The 17190-nt window shown below is 33.9% G+C and overlaps 1 protein-coding gene across 7 annotated transcripts in view; it reads right to left on the bottom strand.

Moving 5' to 3' along the window:
* MON2 (MON2 homolog, regulator of endosome-to-Golgi trafficking) overlaps nt 1-17190 on the bottom strand; it is a 124005-nt gene that overhangs the window by 24004 nt on the left and 82811 nt on the right. For 4 of the 7 annotated variants that reach the window (XM_059082199.2, XM_067009680.1, XM_067009681.1 and 1 more), the window contains 5 exons: nt 13560-14188; nt 9470-9613; nt 8841-8858; nt 8426-8554; nt 4826-5016 (listed from right to left, as the gene is read on the bottom strand). In XM_059082199.2, the coding sequence (XP_058938182.1) occupies nt 4826-5016; nt 8426-8554; nt 8841-8858; nt 9470-9613; nt 13560-14188 (1111 nt within the window). Of the gene's footprint in view, nt 1-4006; nt 4163-4825; nt 5017-8425; nt 8555-8840; nt 8859-9469; nt 9614-13559; nt 14189-17190 lie in introns of all 7 variants that reach the window. The other 3 variants (XM_059082200.2, XM_067009682.1, XR_010835833.1) reach the window with 2 other exon arrangements.

The following is a 17190-nucleotide window of genomic DNA, read 5'->3' as shown; positions in this document are numbered from 1 at the left end:
ATACACACACACACAAAGACAAATACCAATTGGCTAACTATTGTACTAATTAAAAAAAGACTTATCAGGAACATACAGTAGTAATATTATTGGGATCACATATCAGAAACACTGAACCTTATTTTTTTTTGAGATTTCTAATTTTTTTAATAGATTTCATTTATTTATTTGTTCATTTTTGGCTGCATTGGGTCTTTGGTGCAGCACGTGGGCTTTCTCTAGTTGTGGCGAGGGGGGCTACTCTTCATTGCAGTGCGAGGGCTTCTCATTTCAGTGGCTTCTCTGGTTGCGGAGCACAGGCTCTAGGGGCACAAGCTTCAGTAGTTGTGGCTCGCGGGCTCTAGAGCACAGGCTCAGTAGTTGTGGCGCACAGGCTTAGTTGCTCTGCGGCCTGTGGAATCTTCCTGGACCAGGGCTCAAACCTGTGTCCCCTGCATTGGCAGGCGGATTCTTAACCACTGCACCACCAGGGAAGCCCCTGAACTGTAGTTTTAAAATATCTTATAATGAGGGAAGAGAGTAGCATACAAAGCTGAAAGGTTCATTCCTCCTAATCCTAATGATCAATAAAATCAGGAATTTATTCAATTGTGCACAGGTTGAATATTCTGATATCAGAACTCACACTAATGTTTATTTTAATTTATAGTTAGTATCCTTTCTAGATACTGTGAGCGTATCAAAAAACATTGGTTGAGCTTTTAAAAACACAGATGATTAACAGAATTTACCTATAAATTATAACAGGTACAAATGGGCCATATAAGTTCCGTATAGTCTCTAAGCTTGAGGAGTACAGTAGTTAGTAATTAAAAAAATTTTTTTTTCATGAATCTTTATTTGAAAGAAAAGAAGCTTCAAACTGATAAAGTATTATGTGTATTTTTCATCAGTTCTCTCTGAATGCTACATTAAAATTATTTTTTGAGATATAATTCATACACCATAAAATTCACCCTTTTAAATTGCATAATTCAGCTTTTTAGTATATTCACAAAGTTGTGCAATGGTCACCTCTTTTACTTCTAGAACATTTTCATCACCTCCAAAAGAAACTCTATCCATTAGTAGTCACTCCCCATTCTACCCTCCTCCCAACTCTAATAACCATTAATCTATTTTCTATCTCTACTGATTTGCCTATTCTGGATATATTACATAAATGAGATCATATATGGCCTTTTGTGTCTGGGTTCTTTTACTTAGCATAATGTTTTCAAGATTCATCTATGTTGTAACACGCATCAGTATTTCATTCCTTTTTATGGCTGAATATTCCACTGTATGGATGTATATATCACATTTAATTTATCCATTCATCAGGTGAACATTTGGATTGTTTTCATTTGGGGGCTGTTATAATGCTGCTATAAACATTAGTGTACAAGTTTTTGTGTGAACACGTTTCATTTCAATTCTTTTGGGTAGTACTTAGTGATTTTTAACTGAAGGTCAACAGACTATTAATTGTATGAATTCCTACTAGCCCACGTGTCTTCTAGAGGACAAGTACCATGTTTTGGTACTCAAAGGGTGGCTGAATGAATTCCTAACAGACTTTAAGTGTCCACCAGGTTACAGTCCTTATGTTTCTCATTTTTAATTGTTTTTCTTTCACTCATTTAAACAATTCATTCACTTATGATAGTCCTCAGTGATGTCCAAAGCCTCTTGTTTCTTCTAGTTGATTTTGGTTTTATTTGTTTTCTTTGTTACTGTACCGTTACTGTTACCGTATGAAAGCAGCTTGAAGACCATAAACAGTTGGGAAACATCACAGAGAAAGGTATGGTTATTCACACAGTCTTTAAGTATCAGTAATTAGATTAAAAAACTTTTAAATGTTCCAATATAAAAGATACTCAAATATTCATATTATCTAAAAACCTAAGTCATGCTATTCCAAACACTCTTCCTACTGTTCAAATACTACTACTGATAGATTTCAATTATAGAACATTGTGTATATGTGCCATAAAATAAAATTTAAAATCTAAGTTTGTGATTTTCCAAAGTAATCAATTATTTGGAAAACAAAAACAAAGGCAATATCTTCTCATGAAACTCTGAAAATGTACATGGTTTTTAAGTTCTCTTAGTGAGCACTGCATTTTTATCATCAACTAACTAATAAAGCCTTTCACTTTGAGCCTTAAGTTACTTTTGGACTATGAAATAAAAACTAAATTGGCTTTATCCATGTAAACTATTCAATTAAAAACACTGATTAAAACATTAAGTCAAAATACATAAAATAATTGTGGACTTTTACAACTAGTCAAATCAATTAATTTAGTCTTACAATTAAGGACAATGATGCCAACTTAGAGGAAACGACCAGTTCAAGGTGAACAGAAAGTAGGTGGCAGAGTCAAGAGTAGGCCACAGGTCTCCTGACTCTCAATACAGGGTATCTTTCTATTACTTCATGTAGTAGAAGGCTTAAATGTGTAACTAGAATAACCACAACTTAGAACACTGATTCTGTGTTACTTAGTACCAGAATTTAGTACCTTTATTTTTTTTCTAGCCATTTAAAAAAAAACCAAATTTAGTGGTAAATTTCCTAGTCCCAGTTACTTAGAGTTTTGGTCTTTAAGTTTTTAGTTTAAAATACAGCTGTTTCACGGTAAAGGATGTGGATAATGTCAGTTTCTCTTAAGTGAAAGAAATAATGATTATGAGGATAATAGTAGGAGCAAGCATTTTAATAGAAGCACTTACATTCCAGGAACTATTCTAAGCATTCATTTAAATGATTTAATCCTCACAATAACCCTATGAGTTAGGTAGCATTACTATTCCTATTTAGCAGATGAGGAAAATGAGTCACTGAAAGATAAATAGCTTGTACAAAATATCACAGTTACAAAGTTGTACAGTTGGGATTTGAATCCACGTAATCTGGCTCCTGAGTCAGTGCCCTTATCCTCTATGTTAACTGTTTCTTAAACTGTGTGATTTTTCAACATACTCAATATACTCAAACCTTTAATGTAAGTAGGGCCTACAACAGGCAAAATACTATAATGAAATTATACTACAACTGCATGAATATAAAAATTACATAAAATGTTAATTACCTATTATTAGGCCTTTGTTTCTCTACCTACTTTCCTGTACACAAAGATAGTACTTAAGAAACTGAATTTAATAAAATAAGAACAAAGCTTGGAAAATGAAGAATGTTCAATAAGAAACTTGAGAATAAGAAAGATGGTGGAAAGACTCAGTCATAGGAAAAGAAATTCTTAAAGAAGTTTTACTCATTTCAAAAAAACTAAGCTCATTCAACTTATTAATAGGGCAACATGCATATACAGACAGATAATTGAGAAAGAGAAAAGTTTAAATTTCTAAATCTGTTTGCTTCATACAAATTAACGTAGTGACTTAGGCAACAGAGTCCACAAAGGAACTCAAATACCCAGGGTTATTTTAAAAATGGAAACAGAATTTGCTTAGATATGCTTTGTGAGTCACTATGATTTTCCTGCATATATTCAATACAAAGAATATGCTTGCATTGGTATTAGTAAGATTTCTAGAGTTGAGAAATATATAAGAAAGCAAAACAAAGTCTGACCAGTTATGGAAACAGAAATTACGATCATATGTCATTACTTCCAATTCTGAAATATCAGATAAGCCTTTATGGAGAAAAACGTAAGTTAACCTTCTGCACTCTACAACTTCTCTTTACTTAATAACTAAACCACATTAAAAAGATAGAAACTCTTCAGTTAAATCATTCTGTTGTAAACTCATCTGATCATTATCAATATGCCAATGTAGGTTTTTCTTCAAATATATGAAATTTATAATTTAAATGCTTTCAAACTAACAATTTTTAATGATTAAATAGCAGTGCATGACACATTCATCATTCTACAGTTTAAAAAAATGATTAATGGATAAAAAATATAGAAAAATTTTTGTTATCATAGAATTTCACCACTATAGCACAAAGGAAAATTAGATTGTAGGAGTACTGAAGACTACCTACCTATCACAGCTATTACTGGTAAGTCCATCTTTAGTAAAATGGCACATTGGAGATTAGTGCTGCCAAACAGAACTTCCTGTGATGATGGGAATGTTCAATGATCTGCAGTGCCCACTAGAGCAACCACTAGCCACACATGGCAATGTTGAAACGTGGCTAGTGAGAATGAAGAACTGAATTATTAATGTGACTTAGTTAATTAAAAATTTAAGTTAATTGTAGCTAGTGACTGCTGTATTAGATAGTATAGCTCTAGAGAGACTGCAGCAGACTCCTCATTCAAAAAATTCCGTATTCTAATTACCCTATTCTCATTCGGTGAGGGGTCAAAATAGCATCCTTAAGATACACCCTCAGTTGGAGAGTATACAATGAAAATTCCATTCCTCTTTGCAAAACTTAAACATCTTAAAGAGCTGTTCATTATTACCAATGATCTTATTTATTCTAAAAAAAACCTCATTTTCTGAAGTTGTTTTTCTCTTGTAATGCTAAATGGGCATCAGATTTTTAAAATGGATTTCTTAACTTCATCAAATTAAAACCATGGTTCCTTAATTATGATGCATTCATGTGACCTTATACATAGACCCTTGTCTTACAACCAAAACACTGTAAAGAGCAAAAATCTCCACTGCTCACAGACAATGTACCCAGTGGATAAATGCCCCATCCACTTCTTCTTTGTATACAATCTAGCAATCTTAAGAGTCAATTACTTTGTTAATGAATAATGAGAAATACTGTTTTTAGAGCAATTACAGGTATAATGTGTACTTCTTGAAAGACTGTCTTAACTGTAAAAATGAATAAGCTGACCTTTTAGTAAAGAGAAAGTCTTCAAAAGTGTTGGCTAGTTCTGGCCACATACTGTCAAATTTTCCAGAAGAAGCATGCTGCCGGGCAACAGGTAGCCCAATAGAAAGAACTTTGAGTAGAGAAGATACTGCTAGTTTCCATGTGCTTTCAGAAGGGCAGGAATACTTCAAACTGAGAGGAACCCTAAGAGTCTGTGAAAATAAAGACAGTTTAAGACAAACACACACAGCTTTAATTACTTAAAAAAAAACTATAGCTGAGAGCAAAAAATAATAACATAGGTATTTTCATTTTAAATAGGATGTTATTTTCTAGGAAGACCAATTCTCAGACATGGTCCTCAAATCATACTGCCTAGAAAGATGTACTTTTTTTTTTTTTGGCCACACCCTGAGGCGTATGGGATCCTAGCTCCCCAACCAGGGATAGAACCCGCACCCTCAGCACTGAAAGCGCAGAGTACTAACCACGGGACCGCCAGGGAATTCCCTAGAAAGATATATTTTTAAGTCCTATGTCCATTTTATAAACAATGACCCTGAATAAGGATTGAATAATAACCTTTTTGAACCTTGGTTTCGCATCATAAAAAATAGGGATGTTTTCTGAAAAGTTAGGAGTAAGAAACTTACAATTTTGCAGCTTCTCCAACTTGACGGTATAAAATTAGAGCATTCTGCCATAGTTCTCCTGGCAGAAAATAATTTGACTGATGGGGCTTCTCCCATCCAAGAGAGATCAATATTGCTTATATGTTTTCACTAATGGTTAGGTAAACATGGCCTGGAGTATCATTACTTTGAAATCTTATACTTTATCTTTAAAATTCTTTGAATTTTATATTCTACACTGACATTTTAATGTATTTTTTTCCTTTTCCAAATATTTGAGAAAAGTTGATAATTCAAGAACTTGGTTTTTATCTTTAACCCTTGAGGACACAGCACAGCATCTGAACTATGTCTAGTGACTAAAATATTGAGACTTACTTTTTAATTGGTCAACTTCTGAGACAGGTTGCTGTTAATCATTAAAGAACTAATTCAGTGGTTCAGAATGAATTTCTCTGGTCATAGTTCTATCCAACAACTAGAAGACTAGACTGACCAAACTATCACAGTGAGTTATCCCAGAGCACCATCAATAAATAGTTTCAGCATACCGTGTGATAATGAGCATTAGACTGAAAATTCAACTATTATATAAAAATTCTAGTCTGAGAAAGATAAAGAGTAGAAGAGATACATTTTCATATTTTAATGTTACGGAGTGAACATAAAACCTGATTTCATCATCCTCCACACAAATGATTACTGAATACTCACACAGTGAACATGTGAACCATTACATATTAGCATGAAATGGGCCTCCACTAACAGATAATTAGCCTACCCAGAATCTATTTATCTCTTTCCTCTCCCCACATCCAGTTGGAAATTAGGGTAAAGAGATGATTAGTTTATTAAGCCAATCAATCTACTCCATTTCTCTGGCCTTAATCACTGGTTCAAGACTGGGCATGGGACTAAAGCCGATTCACTTAATTTTAGTAACTTAAGAAGAATCTGATAAACACAAACACACACACACACACACACACACACACACACACACACACACCTCTGCTACTGACATATAATCCCTTTATTAGCCTACAACTATGAGAAGAAACATAGTTAGAACGCAGTCAACCCCTTGGAAAGCAGAACAGGGCAAAAAATTTTGGTTTTTGTTGATAGTACTGGATCAACCAATCCTAAAGCCCTCCATCTCTGAATCTTCCAACTAAGCCTGCCCCTTTATTGTTAAAGCTAGTCAGAGCCTGAATTTGTGTCATATGCAAACAAAAGAATACTAAATTATACACTGGCTACTCTGAATTAACATGTTATAACTCAAGATTAGATAAATGAAAAGTATGGTTTACTACTAGATTAATATTTTACCAATGTCAAGGGAATGTTAAGCACAGCAAATATATTTGATTTATACATTTATTTTTTAAAATATTTAAGCAACTAATACAGAGATTGGCATATACTATATACTCAATAAATGTATATGGAACTGGAAAGTTCAGTTCTTGCTGTCACAAAGCTCACAATTTCTGAGGAAGGAAGAGCCTTGTCCAATTAACCACAATGCAATGTAGTGAGTGGCATCAATGAAGTGTTCTGGAGTACAGAAAACTGATTATTTAATTCCTTAAAAAATACAAACTGATTCATGTCACTCCTCCATGTTCAAACCTTCAATGGTTAAAGAATAAAATCTGATGCCTTATGATGGCTTGTAATACCCATAGCCACTTTTTCAGACCTATTCCAGGCCCTGCCACCTCCCTAAGTGGGATTTCTCAACACTGCTTTAAAAATACACCATGGGGCTTCCCTGGTGGTGCAGTGGTTGGGAATCCGCCTGCCAGTGCAGGGGACACGGGTTCGAGCCCTGGCCCGGGGGGATCCCACGTGCCGCTGAGCGGCTAAGCCCGTGTGCCACAGCTGCTGAGCCTGCGCTCTGCAGCCTGCGTGCCTAGAACCCGTGCTCCACAACAAGAGAGGCCACCATGGTGGGAGGCCCGCGTGCTGCAATGAGGAGTGGCCCCTGCTCGCCGCAACTGGAGAGGGCCTGCGTGCAGCAACAAACACCCAAGGCAGCCCCCCCAAAAAAATAAATTAAAAAATTAAAAAATATATATATATACACCATGATCTTTTATATTGCTTAATTGATCTATATCTCCTTCTCCATTTTTGCTGGTACTCCTTCTTCAAATGTTACTTCTGTTAATCCTTGCCAAGATCCCCTAGGCAGTTTAGTTATTTCCTTGTCTACTGAGGGAAGGGGGAACCTAACTTTTTATTCAACACTATTTGGCAAGTATCATTAAATGCCATATCTCAGTTGAATCTCTTAATGGCTAAGACATGAAATTTGTATTGGTATTACCCTTCTTTTACAGATGAGAAACACTCTCAGGCTCATTTGCCCCAAAATCAAAGAGCATCCTGTCCTAAGAAACAGGATGCTTATTGTCTTATGTGGCAAAATTTAAGAAAAATAAAAAAATCTAATGCACTCTTACTTTAAAATATTTCTCATTAAAAAAACCCTTCTCGTTTTAAAAAAAACGGCTTCCTGGGCTTCCCTGGTGGTGCAGTGGTTGAGAATCCGCTTGCCAATGCAGGGGACACGGGTTCAAGACCTGGTCTGGAAGGATCCCACATGCCGCGGAGCAACTAGGCCCGTGAGCCACAACTACTGAGCCTGCGCGTCTGGAGCCTGTGCTCCGCAACAAGAGAGGTCGCGATAGTGAGAGGCACGCGCACCGTGATGAAGAGTGGCCCCCGCTCGGGCAACTAGAGAAAGCCCTTGCACAGAAACGAAGACCCAACAGAGCCAAAAATAAATAAGTAAATAATAATAATAATAATAATAAACGGCTTCCTAAATAATATCCATGAATGTTGGAGAAGAGTAACGATAAATAATAACAAATTATATTTTCCATTTATCTAAATATATGATAATATATTATTACCTAAAGAGAAATTTCAATAATACTGACATTATTAAAGTATGGAAATTAAAAAAAAATACCTTAATAATATTCTGAAGTACTTTCTCATTCACCACTGCTTTGTGACAGGCTGTTTTTTGGTATAAATCCACAACTACTTCTAAAGACCTTTCAGCAAATGGTACATAATTCAAGGCTACCCATTCCGCCTAGAAAGTAATATTTTCACAGTTAAAATAAAAATGAGATTAAATGAAATCATATTGTTTTCAAAGCGAAATCTTCTTTGTCTTAAAGTTTAGGCCTTGGTTTTAAGCCAGATTATATTACATGCAAAGTTTTCAAAGAAATATGTACTTTATGAAAGAATGATTTTCAGCCAGGCAAAAATTAAAACTAACAGAAAAAGTACATTGAGCATTCTATCAAAAACTGGGAAAGATGTACTTTATTTGTTGCCAATAGGTTAGGACAATTTTAGGAAATTTAACTCACCGGTGCAAATAGTTGGATCTATTGTGATTCCATTGTGTTGCAAGACAAATAGAATGAGAAAAGTTAATACACATTAAAACTACGTTTTGGACCATGTAAAATTATAATTTTTATGTTGGGTGAACAAAATCAGCATGTGCATGCATTCAGAAATTTACTTTTCCCCTAAGCCAAAACAAAGTTAAAATTTGCCAACTATGGCTATAAAAATCTTTTATGTAAAATCCAACTAAATTTCACACCAGTAGTAGACTTCTTATTTAGTACACACAGATTTCTTCATTTTGTATTGAAGATATCTATTTTAGATAAGATTAGATTTAGGGATTTAGAAGCCATTTTATAGTGGGATGAGGACACAAAGAAAGGAACTTCAAAGAAAGTGTAACATGAAAGGCCAAACTTTCTGGAGAACCACTTGGGCAAAGAAAGTAATAAACAAACAAACAAATAAAAAGAACATAGAAAAGGTCTTCCAAATAGTGTTTCTTTTCAGCTTAAACTGTTAACATACATACGAAAGTTTATTTGTGAATGAAAATTTTCTGGGATAATCAAAGTCCATCTTAAGTGGAACTGACTATAAGCCATGAAATCTTACAGAGTAAATATAATTTATAGCAAATTACCTGATTATATTTTGCATTTGCAATGTGTTTTGTTTCTAGCTGTCCATACTGTGGAGGTTTACAGGAAAATTCTACAAATGCCAATAACTGGTCAAATATAGCTGGATACATTATCTGCATGTTTTCCGGTCCTATACAGATGGCCTATAAAAACAATATATGAATAGTAGAATGCATAATCTGAACTCCATTAAGTTCTTTACTGTATATGCTTTTGTCTAAACAAAGAATCGAAAAGACTGTCCTATTTTATGTTAAGTATTATACAATTTTTTATAAGCCCTGAAGGACATTTAAGCTATTTTAAACTATTATTGAATAAAGTGTAGGCTAAATGTATTAATCAGCTAGAAAACGTTTTTCTAATTAAAAGTGTGGCTTATTACTTAGCAGACTAAACAAAGGGCAAGCACTTAAAGAGAAATCCCAGGCAGTTCTGAGGTTCCACAATCTGATCATTTGTTCAGTAATATACCCATCAGACCATTTACAATGCTTTACTGACTAAGATGATATTGACTTCTACTTAAGTGATGGCATTAGTTTATTGAAATGACAGCTGATTCCTGCATCATGCCTGGTCCACAGACTTTAACAAATAATCACGTTCATTACAGTTGGGAAAATAAGTTATGAATAAAAATTTGTTTCTAAAAGAGATGTATACAGTATATTAATTTTTAACAGGGCAGAGTATATTTAGTGTTTAATGTATCTAAATATATAGACTTGATTTAAAACAAGAAGAATTTAAAAATTTAATAGAAATTAAATTTAATGCTACAAATAATTTCATAAGACAAAGAATACATATTCTGACACTGCAGATTTTAATTACTTCAAATACATTGAAAGTACTTAAAAATAAATCTTATGTTTTTATTTTCTCTAGCAACAAATGTGTTTTCTCCTCCCATCCTTTCATATTTTCCTGTTTTAGTGTTCGTTTCTCTCTGTGGAAAAAATATTTAATGATACATTATGGAGTATCTAAAAGTGCTTTACAAAACAAAAAGCATGATCATTCTACACTTGAGGTACCCTCAAAATACAAAATCAAAATTCAAAGCATTTCAAAATTTTAAGGAATTTCTTTAAAAAGATGTGCACAATATTTATATTTTCATGCAATCATGGCTTTTTTAACCTGTCAGATAAAAAACTAGTTTTATTTTCCCTCAGAGAAGAGGTAGCCATTTAGCTTTATCTGGTGTTTCAGATAAAATTATCTTGAGGTACAAAGTACATAAGCAAAGTGCTGCCCATTAGTACCTTGGATTATCCTATAATTACAATGTGAAAGTAGAATAAAGATATCTAATACCATCTTTCCCTACTTGGCTACTTTTCTTAGAAACAGTGAATCATGAACTTGAAAGGTAAACAGCCTAAAAAAATTCTCTCTACTAACTACTTCTAATAGTTTCACGGTCTTCTTTATTAACCCCTTGCTGAGTCTTAACTCTTACAAGTAAACAAGTAATAATTACTGTGGAAAAGATATAATTACCCTAAATGGATTCTTTTATTTTCAGTGACAAAGGAAGGGAGGCAGGAAGGGAGGGAAAAGTCTGTGTGGAGACCTTAGAAAACTAAGTATCAAAATTTTTCTGAAAATACCTTAGCAACAAATAATGACCTGGACTATATGTTTTGATTTTCAGTGGTCCTTTATTAAAAATAAATAAATAAATAAAAAACCTAATAGTGTTACAGTTGAATTCTGGAATCTTAAAATGCATAATATGGAACCAACTCTTTTTTTTTTTTTTACAACAAACTTCATCTAAGAAAAAGTTATTATTGGCTTTCTTCAGTCTTCTGAAGTTTATCAGAAAAGCCTATATATAAATCTGGTAACAGATTTTAGTCCAAAAGCTAAGAATCAATAAGCAATCTGGACATCAGTTCCTATTAGTCCTTGAAAACTGTGTATGTGAAAAGAAGAAAAGAAACTGGACATCTAACCTCTGACATGGTTCAAGGCTTCTCTTACTAAGTCATTTAAAATAATTCAATCCGTGTAGCAATAAATAAGATAGATGCAGTCTCCTGATCTCAGAACTTAGGGAAAGCATATAATAAAATTCTCAGGTCCCCCATGTATGCCAAAATATCTTGGCCAAAAAAAAAAGTTAGCCTACATGACTAAATCATTTTGGTTGTGAACTAGTGATTTGAAAACCAAGAAAAAGACTATGACCCTGAAACCCTAAACAATGTAAGGGTAAACATGAAATTAGAAATGAGTTTTTCCTTTAGGAAGGAAAACTGCTTTTAATCAATAAAATGTTTTGCAGAATAGCTTATTAGTTTATGAATAAAGTCCCAAAGCAAGTCAATTTTGCTTGTGAAAAAATTTTCTGACACCTGTGGGGGGAAATATAGAAACACCCTTACTTGGGGGAAAAAAAAAAAAAGAAAAAATAAAAACACTCTTCACTAATAATGAAATATGTTTTCTGTTAGGAAATATTAAAGACCCCATATATTTGAATCACATTCAAGTATTATGAAACATCATTTAGATAATCACGTAAGTAATAAACAATGGCTAGAGTGAAAATTAGTAATGCAAAATGATTCAATTTATATAAATAAAACATCCTAAGTCTCCCACAATAAAACTTCCTAAGTTCCCAACTGAAGGTATATATTGCTTTCAAAGCCATTAAAAGTTCAAAGCTTAGAACAAATTCCTAGTAGTTGGGATGAATGATTCTATTTGTTTTCTAATTGTGAAAGCAGCAGTTTTTTTCCTAAATAAAATTATATAGTTTTTACCCTGGAAAAAATTTTGGGGGTTTGTTGTTTCCTTTTTGTTTACTATCCTCTACACATATATAAAAGCTTGAATCAAACATGTTCTAGATTATGGGTATCTCACAAGGCCTATGCTCTCTTTCTCTAATATATTAACTTTTCCACTCCCTCTAAGGCTGTCTATAAGCAACTTATATTGACAGTCAGGGAGAAAAAAGTTATTATTGACAGGCTACTTTTCTTCCCCCACTGAAAATAAAAGCAGCTCTTTTGATTTCAATTATGGAAAACTGATATCCCTACAATAAAGTTTTTAACATGCCAGATTCTCTTAGATTTTAAGTTTCTACACGATTTGTTTCTCTGCACAGTGTAACTAAGGGTAAAGAGATCAAGGAATTACTGCTCAGCTAGACTTCCTCCAGAGTCATTCAAGGCGTATTATGGTGTAGTAGAAACCACCATTCTTACTGTGAAAGTTTTCTTCAATACAGTTGGATATAAGGCAATCATTTAATTAGAAAACATTATCTTCAGTACACAAATGGCTACTGATAACACATGTGTAATCAGACTCTAATACTTCCATTCTAATTTTGTTAGAATGTCATAGCTACTTTGTTGGGATTGCTGGCTCTTCAGGTGGCATTTTTTTTGTTTAGCATTTTGGTTGTGAATTGTGCTAATAATTACCTTGACAGTTTAAAAAATACTTTGATTTTGATCTGGTCTTGCTTGCTAACTGGAATCTGCTCAATAATTTTTAGGCCTGTTTTAATATATATATATATATATATATACATATATATTTTGCAGTAACAAAACATACATAGGTTAAAATATATCTTTTTAAAATTTCTGTGAGAAAAATACTTTATAAATTTATTCTTACTTCTTTTTTAAAAAATATAGGCTTCCAACAATTCCAGAGCTAAATTTAAGTACAGATGAAAAAAACCAAAATATAATCCTATGGTTTATTAATTTTCTAATTATAGAAATACTTTACTAAAGTAGTCATTCCAAAAGTATATCCTCTTGTGAAGAGTTGCATGAACAAAACAAAAAAGCTGGTGAATAGAAGCAAGAGAATGCAGGCAGTTTCTTAAAGACTCTCAAAATAAACCTGAAATACCTTTTAAAATATATTAGAAAAATAAAAGTTTTAAAAATAACTGGATCTTTACAATCTTGAATTCATCCCAAAGTATACATACACAACAATCTTGATGATCCAGAATTTATCCCAAAAAATATATAGCAAAGTAAAAAAAGTTCTAGAGAACCTTATGCAATATTGCTTAGACAGCCACTAGAATTCTATTACCTTTTGGAGAACATCTAGAGCTGTAAGTACAGCTTCCTGTAAACTTGTCAAAACTGCTTCAGTGTAAGATGGAAGAATGAAAGGGGATGCATCTGAACTTATTGGGACTGAAACGGCACTGTGTAGTATGACTCCCAACTTTTGCAAATCATCCATGTTGAAACCAGTTTTTATGTGTTGGTAAAGAGCTGGAAATATCTGAATTAAAGCTGTAAGAAAAGGCTGGCTGGGAATGAAAGTTAGTTTATCAAAAGTAATAGGAGGCTTAGTGCTTTCAGATCCAACTCTATACCAGGTATTCCATGCAGCCCACCAGAGATTCAAATCTTCAAGCTCATCAGTAACTATGGGTGGCTCAGAGCTGCTATATCTTCCAAGTCTTTCTCCAATGGAATCTGTTCTGACAAATGGCCTGTTCAGGCCAGGGCCTGATATGGACCCTAAAAGGACAGGCACAGGGACATTAACTGCAGGTGGTGTCTCAGGCTTATCTGAGTCTCTGACAGGGGTCACAATCTGTAAAATTTCCTGGAAGCTTTTCAGCGCAGCCAGAGATACTTCATTGTTTTTGCTGAGTGCTGCTGATTGTATATGGTCAAGAAGAACATCCCATGCTCTTGAAAAATCTCCTATATTAGGAAGAGGAAAAAAAATTTATCACCATAAAAGTGATCAAACTTTCTCTTACTATTAGACACTTTAAAGTTTATTTGCTTTATTTTTCTGCTTAAATTCTTATAGAACTAGAAAAAATATGCTAAGGTACTAACAATGTGAATTAAAATCATTACAACCCAAAAATCCAGTAAAAAATTTTTGTCAGCTACAGGAACAAACAGCATCAAGAAGAGGATAATGAGTATATCAAAAAAGGTTTTGGTCTTAAAAATAAAACTCTGTAAATGTATGTATACATGTTTCTATTCTAGTACTTCTGCCTAAGGAGAACAGAATAAAAACTTAAGAGGGTGAAAACAAAAACTTTTCAGTAACATCTCCAGTCTATTCATCTACCTTTATTAATGATTAAGTAAGATGTTCCCATTCTTAAGCACATTGGAAAAGTTATAACAGTAGGATACACTTTCTTAACTTTACACTTTGGTTTTCATATTTAAATGATTTTACAGTTGCAGAATTTTCTTAAACATTTTTCCCCCATTAGTGAGTTGCCAGGAGAAAATGCACCATAAAGATTAGACTGTCGTTTTACAATGAGTCTAAATTTATTTCTCCCATGTAAACTGAGTCAACTGATCTACCATCAGCAGAGCATGGGCTGAATGGTAGCTGTTGTTTCCACTAATCAATTCAATCTCTTGCTCTACTCCTGTGACCAACTAAGCACGTTTATAATGAAACTCTCTATGGCCAGGTGTGGTTTGTTCCTATAAAGCCCAGCAAAAAATGATGTTGCTCCTACAGAAATCTAGCCCAATGGCTTTGTTAGTAGCATGGATTATTACCCACCTATTTGTATTTAAATAATGCAAAAATCAGAGGAACTGACATTCTGCAAAGGATCACGTAAGTAGGCTACGAAATAGAGATAATCGAGGTTTAAAGAATTTCACTTCACAAAAGCTATCAAAGACTAGATGTTTTTTCAAGAAGGGATAAACCCATATGACTGAGAAGCATTCAGTTAACTGGAAAGCTAGAACTAAGTCTGGTATAAAACAGTAAGTACTGCTCTGCCTTTACAGGATAAATGATAACACTTGCCCAGTTATATGCCTCTTCCTCTCCATACTCTCTTTTTTTTAATTGAAGTATAATTTACATACAATAAAAAACAGATTTTTCAGTAAACTGTTCAAAGAGTTTTAAAAATTTTTGCCTAAAAACTATCAAAACTACAAAATAAAATACTTCTACTTGTTGCCATTCCAGTCCAAAAGTCAGATGAAACATTACATTTCCCCACCAGAATGGTGACCAAGTCTCAGATTTAGAATATTCCATGCCACAGGAAGGAAAAAACCTTGCAATTCTTTCATTAATATATTCTATGTCTAGGAAGAAGTCTTCTTTCTAAAAGAGTAGGTATAATTATATATTGCACATGGTTATGTTAAAAATATTAACCGGGCTTCCCCGGTGGTGCAGTGGTTGAGAGCCCGCCTGCCGATGCAGGGGACACAGGTTTGTGCCCCGGTCCGGGAAGATCCCACATGCCGCGGAGCGGCTGGGCCCGTGAGCCATGGCCGCTGGGCCTGTGCGTCCGGAGCCTGTGCTCCGCAACGGGAGAGGCCACAACAGTGAGAGGCCCACATACCACAAAAGAAAAAAAAAAAATTAACCACATTATTTAAAATTTTTTTTTTAATTTTTATACAATTTTTAAAGGTTACACTCTATTTACAATTATTACAAAATACTGGCTATATTCCAGTGTTGTAAAATACATCCTTGTAGCCTATCTTATCCCCAATAGTTTGCAGCTCCCAGTCCCCCACCCCTATATTGCCCCACTTGCCCCCTGTCCCCACTGGTAACCACTAGTTTGTTCTCTGTATCTGTGAGTCTGCTTCTTTTTCGTTATATTCACTAGTATGTTGTATTTTTTAGAGTCTACATAGAAGTGATATCATACAGTATTTGTCTTTCTCTGTCTGACTTACTTCACTTAGCATAATGCCCTGCAAGTCTACCCATGTTGCTGCAAATGGCAAAATTTTCAACTACAAGAAAAAAACTGCAAAAAAACACAAACATGTGGAGGCTAAACAATATGCTACTAAACAGCCAATGAATCACTGAAGAAATCAAAGAGGAAATAAAAAAATACCTAGAGACAAATGAAAATGAAAATACAATGATCCAAAACCTTTGGGATGCCAGCAAAAGCAGTTCTAATAGGAAAGTTTATAGCAATATGAGCTTACTTCAGGAAATAAGAAAAATCTCAAATGAACAATCTAACTTTACACCTAAAGGAACTAGAGAAAAAAGAACAAAACCCAAAGTTAGTAGAAGGAAAGAAATCATAAAGATCAGAGCAGAAATAAATGAAATAGAGACTAAAAAAACAACAGAAAAGATCAATGAAACTAAAAGCTGCTTCTTTGAAAAGATAAACCAAATGGACAAACCTTCAGCCAGACTCATCAAGAAAAAAAGGGAGAGGGCCCAAATCAATAAAATCAGAAATGAAAAAGGAGAAATTACAACTGACACCACAGAAATACAAAGAATCATAAGAGACTTCTATGAGCAACTATACACCAATAAAATGGACAACCTAGAAGAAATGGACAAATTCTTTGAAAGAATCTCCCAAGACTGAACCAGGAAGAAACAGAAAATATGAACAATTATTGGTAATGAAATTGAATCAGTAATTTAAAAGCTCCAATGAACAAACGTCCAGGACCAGATGGCTTCACAGGTGAATTCTACCAAACATTTAGAGAAGAGTTAACACCTATCCTTCTCAAACTACTCAAAAAAAAAAAACTGCAGAGGAAGGAACACTTCTGAACCATTCTATGAGCATCACCCTGACACCATAATCTTATTCTAAAATAATAAAAACCATTTCCTAGTGTTCAAATTATAAAAAATCATCAAAGCTACATGAACTGCATCATGTCTTCATTTTTAAAAATTTAAATCTATTAGTTCTTAG

The sequence above is a fragment of the Kogia breviceps genome, chromosome 12 (genome assembly GCF_026419965.1).
Source record: "Kogia breviceps isolate mKogBre1 chromosome 12, mKogBre1 haplotype 1, whole genome shotgun sequence".
NCBI classification, from domain to species: Eukaryota; Metazoa; Chordata; class Mammalia; order Artiodactyla; family Physeteridae; genus Kogia; species Kogia breviceps.
Note: the sequence above shows the minus strand (reverse complement) of the source record. Positions and strands in the feature narration are given on the sequence as shown.